The following is a 15,619-nucleotide window of genomic DNA, read 5'->3' as shown; positions in this document are numbered from 1 at the left end:
CAGAATTATCAAGTACTTTTTGCAGGACATCAAAAAGCATAACTATTACCAAATTCTGTCCTCTCAAAGCTGCAGCCATGCGTGAACAGTGGGTGAGCAGATACACACATGCCCACCAAAAGCAGTAAGGGGGTTAACACAGGCTGGCAATAAACTGGAGTGCTGTTGAGAACTGCCGGTAATTAGGCAGCAGCACAGTGCAGAAATCATGCAATTAACATGCTTGCCAGCAGAGGTTATCAAGCTTAGTGTCCCCTACGAATTTTTGAACACAGCATGTACTAGACTTAAGAGCCATTGCTCAAGTTGGTAATCTTAACTCAAGTCCCCATGAATTAGAGACAGTGACACTAACCAGTAGACCATAAGTTGTGGGTGTTTATCCATAAATTGTATTATTATTATTATATAATGATTGACATCTGTCTGATGTTAATATTGTTGCTAACACAAAACATAATTTAATATGAATGATTGGTGTTGTTAGATAAACATGTGCTGAGAGATTAATCCTTTTGCTGCTATGGGTGTGTATACACATCTAGGTCTGTGGACGTGTATATGCATGACGCTTTGTTTTTTCTACAGCATCATAGACATCCAAAGGCAGGGTGTACAAGCCCTGGGACAATCAGAAAATCCTGGCAAAACTCGGAAAATCCGGGAATTTTTTAGACTTCAGGGAATTTTTCGTTATTTTAGTTTTCAGCTAGTTTGTAATTTTAACTGGTAAAAACTGATAACTGAAATTAAAAAATTTATGGTAGCCCACTACTGCAGAATAATACTGCAGCAAAAAACATAAACAAGAGAATGACACCAAAATAAAACTGTAGTTGCAAAGAAAATGGGCCATTTACAACAGCAAAATGCAGTGCATGTACAGGAGTCGGCTGACAGCAAAATGTGTCAAAGACTATGCAGTACTTCATAACAACAATCGGCTTTCAGTGTGTCTTTGTCGTGGACCTTGTTTTGATGCGCGTGACGTCACAACAGTTTACATTTATGACAGGTCACGGGAAAATATTGCAAATTGGGATTTGAGCAACATTACTTTCAAAGTAAATTTGCTTTTCACACAAGATGAATTATGTTATGTGTAAGAACATGTAATGAATTTCTTAAATCACAGAGCGTTAGACTCTCATTCAAAACTTAACACTATGGACCAGCAACATAGAAAAATTTCAGGCTCGGAGGACCAGCCATTTATGCCGTTAAGTAATATTTCACTGGCACATTTGTGTTTGTTTGGTACATCTTAGAGGACAACATGTAACAGTTTCAGGGTTTAGGTTTTCATATTTCTTTTAGTTCTTTAACAGATTAAAATTACACGAAACAAAAGCTGCACGCAGCATGGAATGCAGAGAGCACATCTATAACAGTGAAGGGGTTAAAAGCTGTTGTTTTTTGTTAATTATTTTATTTACGGTATAGATTTGTAAACTTTCGTTTAAAAGCTATGCATAATAACCTATTTTGTGTCACTTGCAGGAGAAAGTTAAAGAAGTGCAAGATGCCAGTAGAAATGTTGATACTGAGATACAAGAGGCTGAGGTAGCAATAAAAGAATCTGAAGCTGAAGCAGCAGGAATAGATGGAAAAGTAGCTGAGATGCAAGAAATAATTGATTCGGTAAATGGTCTTTTAACGTCTATATTTTAATCTTTTACAATACTGTTTTTCATCACATTCATTTTTAAAACATCTCTAACAGAGTGGTAAGTTATACGTAACTGGATAGATAAGAATTCCATTGGTCAGCATCATTTTTTAGGTAATGGTTTTTTTACACTGATTCTTAATATTTTGTGCATGCTGAACTCAGAAATTTAATTAATGTTCTTGAGTCAGGTAAGGTTTTATTGGTACTACACTTTTTAAAATATGAGAGTTTGTGGTGGTTTTTTTTTTTTTTTTTTTTTTTTTTTTTTTTTTTTTTTTTTTTTTTAATTATACAGCATATATGCTGATCATGGTTTGAAAACAGTCTAAATTATTTATATAAGATCACACATTAACATCATTTTATGGAAGAGAGGCTATTTTGTTTTCAAGGACTTTCATGTGTATTTTGCATCTGGAATGTCTCTCTTAAGCCCCAATAATAGTCAGAAAGGGTGTTCGCAACCCAGCAATCCTGGTATCTCTCTGTCACTCTGATGTTTCTATGAAAATTCTCACCCTGCTCTCTGCTGTAGTCTCCAAAATCACCAGGGAAGTAATCTAAATGTGAGCTGAGAAAGTATGTCATTATAGACGTACGAGCACCAAGAACCTGGAAGTATTGCAGGAGTTCCTCAACAGCATTTTTTACTCTGGGCCCTTGCAGTTGCCAAGAAAGTTGCTTCAGTGCTAATCAGGCATTCTTCTCTGTATATTTCATACTCTCATCGAATTGTGGATCTTTCACAAGTTTCCTGATCTGAGGACCATCAGAAGTCTCTGAATTAAGTTTTGACTTGCTGACATGTGGAAATTTCTGTTCTAAGAAAGTAAAAGTCCTCCTGTCTTTCTGCATAGCCTTTATATAAAGGATCTCATCAAACGAATTTAATGTGTAGTGGTGGAAGTAGAATTTTTTGATGATCCATGAGAGCTTGCGACTTCGCGTTGTGCGAGCCTGGTGTCGGGACAGGTCGTGTTTCTCATTGATGTTGTAGATAGTGCTTATCTGCCCAACTGTCCATTAGACATAGGAAACATGAATATTTGTTGTAGCCACATTGTAGGCCCAGGAGCATGGCCACACCCTGTAACAAATAGTGTTAATGTGTTCCTGTTTATGGTATGAAACGCTTACAAAATAAACACATTAAGCACACAGTGTATTAAGCTCAAAAATATGTCTTAAAGTCTCCAAATATCTTCCAGTTGCGATGCTTGTATTTCAGAGCAGTTAACTGTTACTGTAGGTTTGACTTGTTTGTACTAATGACCCACTGGAAGGAAAGCAGTTACGTTATGAATGTGACGTAGTAGACCTTTCAAACTTGTCGTTCATGAATTTATGAAAAACCACCATTAATTAGAGATATATGTTATGCCCAAAGCTTCAATTAGATTATCAATGTCATTATAGTAAACCAGAGAACCTGCTTCATCCTTTTTAAAATACTGTTGAAACTCTTCTTTGTGACTGTGGTACCAGTAGAATGTTATTCCAGGAGCATGAAGACATGATCCTAGTAACTGGGCAGATTCTTTGGGCAAGCCCAAATCTCATATTAAATAATTCAGTTCAGCTTGAGTTACAGCATTTGATTGGCCTCAATTGGAGGGGGTATGATATGTATCACCAATGTCCCCTGTATCCTCTTAGAGCATTTCATCATTTGGGCCAGAAAAGTCACTCTGGTTATTGGGGGGTGTTGGAATCTGAATTCCTGGTCCATGAATCACTGATCGTATGGCAGAAGGCATGTCTAGCTATTTTACTCTTTTTCATTTGATTCATACCCAAAAGTAAAGGGAGATATATTCATTAAATTAATTCAGTTATAATACTTATTTTAATTAAATCTGAAAGGCACTAACAAAGAGACGTATTAAGTTCATGAGAATCAAATTCATTAAGGTATCCAGAAAATTTGCCATGCAGACATAGCAGTGGGTAACATTTTTGTGACTCGAAACCATTGCCAAAGCCTTCTTTTAGACATTTGGGCCCCAGTTGTCATTTATGATGTCTTCCTTCCCTCCCAAATCACAAGTACACCAGTACTGAGACCCTTTTGTTGCTTTTTGTTCCACCACCAAAGACTTTAAACACATCCAGAATGAGATTTTCACTCTGCAGTGGAGTGTGCACTGATATGAGACTTCCTGGCAGATTAAAACTGTGTGCCTGACAGAGACTTGAACCCTGGACCTTTGCCTTTCACAGAATTGAAGCTGTGAGGACGGGTCGTAAGTCGTGATTGGGTAGCTCAGTTGGTAGAGCACTTGCCCGCGAAAGGCAAAGGTCCCGAGTTCGAGTCTCGATCCGGCACACAGTTTTAATCTGCTGGGAAGTTTCACTTTCATCACATATTTTGCAGCGTACGTGTGGTACCAATGTTGACTGCAAAATATGTGTGATAGATTTTCTTCACAAAATCAGTAATTTTTACTTTCCTTTGTGCCATGATGACTTTACCACAAATATAGCAAAATCAGTCAGGATGATTCTTCCCCTTTAAATTCATTTTGTAACAATTTTGCTTCCTGTCAAAGACTTCGTCATAGCAGCCTGCAGGTTGCTACAAGTTAGATGTGAGGATAGCCCTAACCCCACCTCTTTCTCTGCTACGGTAATAAAAGTTTCAAACACCTGAATGGCTTCTATACCCAATAGCAAAAAAAACTGACAAGATTGAGCAAAATTAGCTACATTTTTTGATTCAGCAAGCACTAAACGTAAGTCACCTAAAAAACCCATGACCTAAGGAAAAAAGTTTTGAAATGCAGAGCATTGTTCTACTTACCAAGTGATGGCAGGAGAAAGCACATAAAAGTTAACAAAATGTGCAAGCTCTCGGAGTCACTGGCTGCTCCTTCCCTTGGAAGGATTAAAGAGTAAGGAAGAGGGATGATGCAAGAGGGTTGGTGAGGTTTAGGAACAGTGAGGATATGAAAAACTCGCAGAGAAACTCGGGTCACGAGAGACTTCCTGTATGAAATGAGAAGTCATTCTATCCAGGAAGTCTCCCCTGACCTAGAGTTTTAGGCAACTTTTCCACAATTCTCCCCATTTTCTAAACCTTACCAATCCTTTTCATTTATCCCTCATCCTTCCCCTTCCACCCTTCTGCCAGAACAACTCACTAGCTCTGAAATATTGCACATTTTTTAAATTTTATGCGGTTTGTTCTGCAGATGCTTAGTGAGTAGTTTTTTTGTGTATTCAGGTACAGTGTATTTTCAAAAATTGATTATTTTTGTTGATAATTGATTAAGTTCAGATTTGCATGTATAAGATTCAAATATTTGTATTTGTATTCTACTATATAGGTTGAATGACTCCCTTAATTCTTTATGTTCTTTTTTGTGAATGCTCTGATTGTAAGTGTATGGAGTTAAAAGGCTAAGTGTGTACTAATGATTGACAGTCATAAAATTATAAGGAGGCATAATGCCTTACCAGTACTTACGTTTGGGAGACAGAAATTCTAAATATTGTTGAAACTAGGAACTCCAGGTTGGAATATCAGCAATGTATGGAAAATATAGAGTGACACGCTAATGATGACATTAAGTTGCAGACAGTCACAACAAAAAGACACTTCCACATTAACTTTTGGCCAAAGCCTTCATGAGAAAAGCCCAAGTTGCATCAGATGGTGCTCTTGTGTCCTTCAGGTGTGCTTGCTTCTGCAACTTAGTGTGTCATCTTTACGATAGGTAGCAGTCTGTCTTTTCTTGTCTTGTGAATAAGTAAAGAAACACTAAAAAAGCTATTAATATTGTTTCATATATAGAACAGCAAGAAAACACTGAAATTGCAAAATCCAGGGTATTATATATTTGGAAATATTGTGTTTGCTGCACTTGTGGGAATGGGAATGATACTGATTTACAGTGTATACTTTGCCACACACAGGATGGTGGCTTTTGTGGCATAAGTGTTAATCTGCTACTTGAGGCTTCATGTAGTGTCTTTATTTTCTCATATTATTTGCATGCTGATATAGTCATCATCTAAGTTTTGTCTGACTTGCAGTGAACTCATTGCAGAGAGAGGGGCCTTTTTTTTTTCTTTCTGAATAAAACTTATTACCTATTGTCACTCTTCATGTGAGGGACAAGGTTTTGTATTTGATTCTCTATGAAAAATAGTTCGTGGTGCAGTCCAAGTATGTGACGTTGTACGTCACAATCAGGAGCTAAGTCACCATTCTTCACCTGTGCATAGTTTGTCTTTGCAGACTGTGCAATCAGTTCATGGCAGTGATTGAAATCTCTGGCTTTGCCTGTCTTCTTTGTATGTAATGAAGTAATTGTCTGTATAATGGATAATGGGACATCCTGGGTGAAAATCAAATCAGTGGGTGAGCGGAGACAGCTATTTGCCATTTAGTGGAGTTTGAGTAGTAGGTGGACATGTGAGCCAGAAGTTGAATGTTGTTGTACAGCTTTAAAAAGATTTCTTTTTCTTAAAAACAAACATACTCATTACTTCAGTGTTCAGTATTGCTGCTGTGTAATGAGTTATTATCTTTCCTCTTGCCATTGTTTTGCTCCCAGTAAATGTATGCTAAATTAAAAGGAAAGACATGCTGTAATTATTCATTTGAAGGTGATCACAACTTCACAAACAAAGAGCCACTGAACAATGGGTAGTGCAACGCTACTGGTCTCTGTTGCGAGCTGAGTAATGCCATATTAATTCCTTCCCTTTCACAGCTTGCAAATGTGACTCCATTTACCATTCATTACTGTGGCTTTTTATTTAGGATCAGACATGAGTAGGATTTTTTTTTTAACTATTCCCATTAAATTTATTCACAGTATCGTAGCACATCGCTCCTACTCTCTTACCAGCTATGTGCAACATTGTCGACTCACATTCCATAGACAAAGATGTGCTAGATATGGTATACTACTCACAAGAGATGAAAATAACCAAAAAGTAAAAATAAAAAATATCAAAACTCCCATAAGTTACAAGTGAGAACACTGAAACCTTACAGCAATCATATCAAAAAGTAATTACTAAGCATTGGAAGAGAAATGTCCTGGAGATCTAACACTGGTGATCTGTCTTCATGCTCACAAAAAAATCAAACATTCTTATATAGTAAAAATCATGGTAAACATTTGCATCAGTATGTGCATGTGATCACTTAAATGTCCAGTATACATCAACATTAACCAACAGTACCTTACCCAATGTATTTCTGCTGCTATGTGCAGACTTCCTTAAGTTATAAAAACCATTTCATGTCTTTAAAAACAATTCATTTCCTTGTTTCAGATGTCCCATGCAAGGTTAAAGGACCAGGAAACAGCCCTGAACAAAATGGAGAAAGAGGAAGCAGTTATTTCTGCCAAAGTAAAAATGAGTAAAGAAGCAGTAAATAAAGAAATAAGCAAGAAAAACAGATTGGAAAAGGCTTTGAAAGAGGTATGGCAGCAGAATATCCAAACTTGTAATGTATGCATGCATTTAAAAATACAGCATGACACAGAAAAAGAAGCAGTATTGTTTCCTATATACAAAAAAAATTGAAAGATGACCAGTCATTGGTAAAAATGTTACTGGTCCGGTGTTTGTTACTCAAAAAATGAATGGCACAGTAGCAGGCTTTCCAAAAATGTAAATTGTGATGAATGAAATTAAGTCAAACATTTCTACTTTCCAGACAGTTGCTAGTTCCAGTTATGTCAGCAGCTAAATGTAGCACAAAATTCACATAACATTTATTTGCTAATAAAAGAAGTGCCTGACATGTATTTTTTGTGTGCTATGTTTGTACGTCACACACAAACTACAAAAATTCAGGGGCGGGTTGATTCTATACTGAACTTTTTACCGCATAAAAAGTTTTTTCCCTCGTTTTACATTTTACCCTCATTTTACACGATTTTTTGAAGTCCCATGAAAAGTGTAAAAGTGGGATTTCACTGTGCATTTGTCTTTATTGTTTATATCATTATGTGAAAAATATGAGAATGTTTATTAGAAGCTGAATATCATGACTTTTTTTTATACGTGGTTGGTATATTTGTTTGGTCAAACTGACAGTCATCATCTGTTTGTTTAAAGGGCAAACTGAGAACATTTAGTTCAGATCTGGTAAATACAGAAAACTTGTGGATCAAGTAAACCACAGTTGGACAAGTACATTCCAAGGAAGAAAATCAGAGACAGCAAAGACCAACCCTAGTTTTGTGGAACCATTTTTAGAATATTGCAAAAAAAAAAAAAAAAAAAAAACTAAGTCTGCTATGCCCTCACTACAAGAGAATTGCAGGGTTGCTGGTACAGAAAAGTTATACCAGTTAGTGCATTGTGTAGGAAGACCATGCGTTAAGCCTACAATAATTTTCGGTCAGATCTTGAGGAAAGAGTTACTAGAAGATCCTAGTAGTTTCGGTCATATGTAAAGCCATTGAACTGATTTAAACCTTGCATTCAATCTCTTGTGGTTCCACTTGGTGGCAGATCTGAAGACAGCAGACTGAAAGCAGAAATGTTAAATTCCACATTTAAAAGTGTATTCATTCAAGAAGATACTACAGTACCAATGTTTGACCACACACAGACTTGCAAATGTATGAAATTGATATTAACACTAACAATATTGAAAAAGTAACTAAAACTGGTTAAAGTAAACAGGGTGCCGTGCACTAGTGGAATTCCAGTTAGATTTTACATTTAATACACCACTGAATTGGTTCCTTTCATATCTTATATTTATTGAGACTTGCTTGTGCAGCTGACTGGAAAAGTCCACAGGACATTTCTGTCTGTTAAAAGGGCAATAGATTGGATGCACAGAATTATAAGCCAGTATCACTTGTTAACCATCTATTGCAGGATCCAAGAACATATTGTAAACTCGAAAATTATACTGTTTGTAGAATAAAACAAGCTTGTCTCAGAGAATGAGCTCAGATTCAGAAAAAAAGCTCATGTGGCACATAGATTTCTCTAAGGCATTTGATACTTTATCACGTTGCTGACTTCTAATCAAGATATGAACATACAAAGTATCATTGCAAATATGAGATTGACTGGAGGAATACATGGATGGAAAAAAATCGCAACACCAAGAAGGATTGTGCAACATAAACTAAAGCTGGTAGGCATGTTTCTACAGCTGAAAGATGTCCCTTCAGATTTCACACCAGTCACATTAGAATGGAGCTAGTAGTGTCATTATTAGTCTGCAAATCGGGTTTGCTTTAAATACACACTTTAATAGTCGTAAACATTAGTTACATTTGTGATTACATATAGTGAGCTGATGTTGGTCAAGAATGCGTCTAAGGCCCAAAGACACAAATATCAACACCTCAAGTTTGAACAAGTTTGGGCTACGAAAAGCTGGATGTTCCTTTCATAATGTTGCAGAAATGTGTGGTAGGAAGGTAGCCACAGTACATGATTACTGGCAGCAGCGATCACTCGAATGTAATGTCACAAGGAGGCAGGGCTCCAGGCGGCCACATGGCACAAGCGAGAGGAAAAACCACCATGTTTGGTGTATGGCTCTGGCACAGTGTACTGTACCTGCAGCAGCAATTAGCCTTACAGTGACACAACGAATTCTTACAAAGTGGTTACTTCAAGGACACCTCTGAGCCACTGACCCCAAACCAGTGCCACGTGCAACTTCAGTGGTGTTAAGCAAGAGCTCATTGCAAGGCAGGATGAAGTTCTGTTGTATTTTCTGAAGACAGCTGGTTCTCCCTTGGTGACAGTGACGGCCTTGTGTTGATTATAGTGTGTTTAAAATTAGTTGCGACTTCTGACGTTTGGCTGACTGGACAGGGACATGACGCCGTTGCCCAGGTGACCCCAATGATGCCACCAGGGGATCGGCTGGTAATGCGCCCCTGTTGCCAGACCATGAATAAACAGCGCAAATTAGATGCATCAACGTTCGTCAGCATTTGTTGTAATGCCGTATTTTCTGGCACTGAAGTGTTCTGCAGTCGTCAGGTATTGTGAACAAGTGTTTTTTGTTAGTGTTGCATTGATAACAGCAGCGCAGTACATCTGAATACGAGACTTTCAGTAAAAGTGCTGTCAGAGAACACATCCATGGGCTGGGAAGATACTGTTCTGCTGCAAAACATTCCACGGAATTCGACTGTAGTATTGAACAAAACGCATTATCACTTTGTTGTGATGCATAAAGCTCCAACAATGCAGGGAAGGAAAGCGGATATTTTGCGAGTACAAAGAAATGTTCCATGAGATAAAGGTGAATTTAGCATGTATAAGGCGAAGGTAATGGAACTTGTAGTGCTGTACAAGCCAACACTTCTAAAGGGAATAGTTTAATCAGGCTTCCTCCGCATCATGCTCATTTAAATCCAACAGAGTATATGGTTCTAGGTGAAAAGTAATGTGGCAAAAAACAAGAAAAGGTTTATGTTCAGTGAAGTTGGAAATTTTGACCAAAGAACCTACTGAAAATGTTGGTGACAGGACTGGTCATGATTTATCAGCTATACCAAGAAGACAGTTTAGGAGACATTGTTTCATGAAAAACTGTGACGAGTTTTGACGAATACGTAACTTCTCTTCTTGCCATGTTAAAATCTGCTTGTTTTGTCAAAACACAGCAAAGTTCAGGAATATTCATCTCACTATCATTCTAATGCAGTTGAAATTGTGACAGAATCCTGAAATAGTGTCTTATTACACTAACAACTGAGTGCCAGTCAGGTCAGTAGTTTATGAAACAGTCCATTCTTAGTTTAAAAATAAACTTGTAATTTCTTCACTTATACTGTCACAGAATCCACAGCAGTTCTTGTTTCACCAGCTATGGATGGCTCTCAATAATTACATTATTTCATTGAAAAACTCTGTAATTGTTTGAATATCACGGTCGATCTGGAAGTTTCGCATAATAAAACACTCTCCCCTTTGTGCAATCACTTACAAAATCCTGGTTGTATGTCTCAAACCGTTTATGAGATTTGTGAAAATTTTATTCTGATTTTTTTCACTGATGCACGAGTCCCTCACGGGGTGCTTTAAATACATTAAATTTTCTCAAAATTGCTAACAGCTGGCGATATCCTTAAAAGTTTAATATCATCTACATTTAATACGCAGCAACATGTAACCTAACATGCACAAAACACAAATTCATAGTGATACCTATTTTTCACTGCAAACTAAGAATTTCTTGCAGTAGTTTACTTACTATCAAAATATCACAATAACTGTAACCATTAACGAAATGATAGCCAGCTCTTCATAAAGCTGATGAATTAAACTATAAGATGTGTGAGAATTAGAGTTTATTACTGAATAGCTTCCTTTAAAATGTTAGAGGCAGATCGCAGATCGGTCGGCTTGTGCGGATTTCTATTAACACACTGTCAAGTGAGCCTGACAGGTTCTGCGCCTACATAGGCCCAGCGTTATACTGTGGTCGCCAGCTGACGCGTCCAGCATAAGCTGGCAACTACGCTTCCCTCCACTCATTCCGTACTGAACTGTCGAAAGTCGCAACTTATTTTAAACACACTATAGGTGGCCAGTTGAGGGTCTGCAATCAACGCATCTGCATGCTACACACACTGGAGGTCCAGTTAGGGTCTGGGGTGTGATTGCATATGACAGTAAGAACACTCCTGTGATTATCCCATGCAGCCTGACTGCAAAATTGCATGCCAGTCTGGTGATTTGAACTGGTGTTCTGCCATTCATGAATGACATTCCAGGGGCTGCTTTCCAGCAGGATAACACTCGCCCCTTACTGCTGTTATAACCCAACATACTCTACAGTGTGTCACCATGTTTCCTTGGCTTGCTTGATCACCAGATCTCTCTGCAGTCGAACAGGTGTGGGACATTGCCAGTGTTACCCACAAACAGCATTAACCTTTCCTGTATTGGCTGACCAAATGCAACAGGCATTGGAACTCCATCCCACAAATCAACTTTCAGCACCCATACAACACAATGCATACATGTTTGCATGCTTCCACTCAATATTCTGCCAGTTATACCAGTTATTAATGTACCAGTGTTTTACATTTTCAATGACTTACCTTGCACTTGCATAAATCCATAATCTTGCAATGTGAATAAATTAAATGTTTTGCCTAGACAAATGTATTCCCGAAATTTCGTTACTCTACATTAATTATTTTTTGGTGTTACAATTATTTGCCATCAGTCTATTTAACTAATAGAACTCAGTGTTACACTAGATGGCAAATATTCCACAGGAGCAAAAGTAGTATCAGGTGTGTACTATGGAAGCATGAAAGGAGCTCTAATATTTTCAATCAATCTAGTTTTGTAAAAGAAAGTAAAATCATTGAACACTTGAAACGATTTGCGGAAAGCTTCAGACAAAATTTTTACTTGGTGTATTGAATGGCAGCATTCTTTAAGTGTGGATGAAAGTGAGATAATGCCCAAAACAAAACAAAGTGAAAATAGTGCATTATCTGGTTCCAAGATGAAAGGTGAACACCTTGAGCATGTAGCATCATATAAGGATTTAGGGGTCATACTAAGAAGTAATATTAAATCGGATGGTCACATAAAAATCAGTATTAGGGAAGATGAATGGAAGACTTACTCTTTTCTTTTAAGGTTGATGTGGCGCCAATGAAATACTAACAGAAATGCTCAGAGAACTTACATGGGAATCCTTGGAAGAAAGTCAATTTAGTTCTGGTGAAATCCTGTTGGATAAATTCCAGAACTTTTACGTGAAGAGGACTGTGTGACCATTGTGCTGCCACCAACAGGGGATCATGGAAAAGATAAGAGGGTTTGTTCAGCAGCATTTAGACGATTACTTTTCCCTTGCTCAATAAGTGAATGAATGGAATAGGAAAGGAAATTGAAATACTGGTATGAAGTACCCTCTGCATGCCTTGTACAGTGGCCTGCAGAATATTTATGTAGTTGTAAATTGTAATTAAACAGATGTAGAAAAAGAGACAAGGGATATTTCTTCGAAATGTTGACACACTTCTGCATAAAGCTGTGGAGACAATGAAAATTAAAATATTTTTTCTCAGATGTCATAGCATTTCACATAGAGTAAGAGAATTTTTGTCTAATTGGTAACACTGATTTTTTGACCATAATAACAACTTTTTTGATTTGTACTATTGACTGTATTGAGTTATATTGAGTTATTTTGTACGTAATAGGGTTGTAATATCTCAAAAAAATAATAATAATAATAATAAAAAAAATTAAAAAAATGTTTCTCTCTCATTAGGAGGAAGCTACATTGGCTCGCAAAGAGAAAGAAATTGTAACAAAAGGACAAGCACTTGAAAAAATGCGTGAGGAATGTGAAAAAGACAATAAGGCTTTGGAGGACGCACAGCGAAGATTTCAGGCAGCCAGTGCTGGTATGGTTGCTGATGAAAATGGTGTTGCGACGACACTGCAGGAGCAGCTTATTCGTAAGTGTGCTACATCTTCAAATGTTTTCTATGTTGAAAAATGAATAACTGTTCCCAGTTGTGCAACCATCACATCCCCTGTCTGTCTGAGATATCGAGTCAGTGGTGTCAGGTCAGACATTTAAAATAAGATACTTGTCTGTTAGAGTGGTGTTTAAAATGCAATATTTTTCAGTAGTTATTAATAACATAATGTTCATAGTAAATAACCCCACTCACTTCTCCATATTTATTGATGGTTTTTTAAAAATATTTCCGCATTTACTTCTTTCCAGCTACTAAAAGGCAGTTCAATTTAACAATTAAAAGGCAAGAGGATGGTAGGGGGAGAAGTATTAAATGTAAATATTTGACAGTAAAATGTAGACCTTTGTGAACTGTTCATGTTGTGATGTTAAACCTTTGACTGCTACAGACATGCTCTCTGCATTCTGTGCTGAGAGCAACTTTGTTGTCACTGTGCTGCTCAACCTAAGGCTGCTACATGTGCTAAGAGATGGCATTCTGTCCGCTATGAAATACTTGTCTGATTTTAAGATGTGGTGAAAAAATTCGATTTTTGCACATCTTAAAATCAGATATCTTCACTTGATAAAGAGCCATATTTCTTCTTGTTATGTGTCATAGTTACTGTATTGCATCAAATTAAATAAAGCATTACATGTATATTTAAAGAGTTTACAGAGGTGAATATGTGTTGTCTTCCTTCGCTGATGGTGGATTTTAGGTCACACATTGCTGGAATATGAAATGTAGATTACATGTCAAAACTTTATTTAAAATCAATAGGAAAACATCATCTTCTTTCATTTTTGCGATATTGGTTTTCATACCCAGCACATGGCCACGCATAACACACCTCATTCCATCCCTGCACACTGGGAACTGTGCAGTCATAACCGCTATCATATTTCATAAACAGTTCAAGGTATTGAAATGGCGTTTTCTCCAAATAATAGCACACGAGGAGACATGGAAGTTGTATGATAACTTTCAAAACTGTTTTATTTGCCAAGATATGGGTAACTCATCAGCAGCAGCAGCAGTGAGAAGGTCGGTGGAATGGATGTGTAAACACATTGATGGCACTTAAGAAAACCCCCACTAATTTCCCACATTCCCATTGTTGCATCCACTGTTGGAACATGATTAAATAATTAGGCCCTTTGAATTTTGTACAAAGACCTGCTGAATGTATGAGGAATGTTCAAATGAAAAGCTGTGCGCTATTCAGGCAAGATGATAATCACTATCTTTTTTGATTTCCAAGGTCTGATACTTACCAAATTCCTGAAGCTTGGAAAAACCAGTAACAGTGATGTACTATGAGGCATAGCTTCTGCAAGTCCATGGGTTTGGTCTGCGGAAAGAGGTTTCAAAGGACAAGACAAGAGGATGGCTTAGTGTATTTACTTTTTTCAAAAAAAAAAAAAAAAAAAAAAAAAAAAATGTAAGGACGTGGATTGTGTAGCTAGAAACCACAAAATTGCACCAACAGTCTTGGAAGAAAACTGAATGCAATTGAAGTAAACTTAATGACCGAGAGAAGCCGTGTTTGAGTTGAATTTTCAGTGCTAACAAACAAGTAACACTGCATGCAATAACCACAGAAATCAATGTGGGATGCTTGGCGAATGTATCTGTTAGGACAGTGGTGCAGAATTTGGTGCTATTAGGCTATGGCAGCAGATGACCAACGCGAGTGCCTTTGCTAACAGCATAACAGCACGTCGTCACCTGTGGAACCTCTCTTGGGCTTGTGATCAAATCGGTTAGACGCTAGACAACTGGAAAACCATGGGCTGGTCAAATGAATCCCGATTTCAGATGATAAGAGATGATGGTAGGGTTTGACAGTGTCACAGACCCCATGGAACGATGCACCCAAGCTGTCAACAAGGCACTTTGCAAAGCTGATGGTGACTCCATAATGGTGTGGGCTGTGTGTAGATATAATGGAAAGGATCCTCTGGTCAAACTAAACCAATCACTGAGTGCAAATTGTTATGTTCGGCTACTTGGAGACCATGTGCACCCATTTGTGTACTTCATGTTTCCAAATTACAATTTAATTTTTATGGATTACAATGCACCATGTCACCGGGCCACAGTTGATTGCAGTTGGTTTGAATAACCTTCTTCCCAGTTTGAGTCATTGATTTCAACAACCACATTGCCCGCACAAATTCTATTGAACATTTATTGGATGTAATCGAGAGGTCAGTTCGTGAACAAAATTCTACAGTGGCAACACTTCCACAATTATGTACGGCTATGGGGGCAGTGTGGCTAAATGTTTCTGCAGGGCACTTTTAACGACTTGTTGTATCCATACCACGTTGAGCCCCTCCTCTCCACTGGGCAAAAGAAGGTATAAGACGATATTAGGAGATCCCATGAATTTTGTCGCCCCATTGTATGTCATGGTTAGAGGGACTGTTTTGGATTCCTACAAAAGAGCAACAGTATAATTAAATGGGAACTACCCTATTTTAGCAGACTACAAGGA

General features: G+C 37.6%; 1 protein-coding gene across 1 annotated transcript in view; it reads left to right on the top strand.

Annotated features, from left to right (window-relative positions):
- Positions 1–15,619, top strand: part of LOC126483932 (structural maintenance of chromosomes protein 2) — a 152,878-nt gene that overhangs the window by 68,617 nt on the left and 68,642 nt on the right. Inside the window, exons 6-8 of the mRNA XM_050107210.1 lie at positions 1,501–1,641; positions 6,962–7,111; positions 12,921–13,110. Coding sequence (XP_049963167.1) covers positions 1,501–1,641; positions 6,962–7,111; positions 12,921–13,110 — 481 coding nt within the window. The remainder of the gene's footprint in view (positions 1–1,500; positions 1,642–6,961; positions 7,112–12,920; positions 13,111–15,619) is intronic.

The sequence above is a fragment of the Schistocerca serialis genome, chromosome 6 (assembly GCF_023864345.2).
Source record: "Schistocerca serialis cubense isolate TAMUIC-IGC-003099 chromosome 6, iqSchSeri2.2, whole genome shotgun sequence".
Classification (NCBI taxonomy): Eukaryota; Metazoa; Arthropoda; class Insecta; order Orthoptera; family Acrididae; genus Schistocerca; species Schistocerca serialis.
Note: the sequence above shows the minus strand (reverse complement) of the source record. Positions and strands in the feature narration are given on the sequence as shown.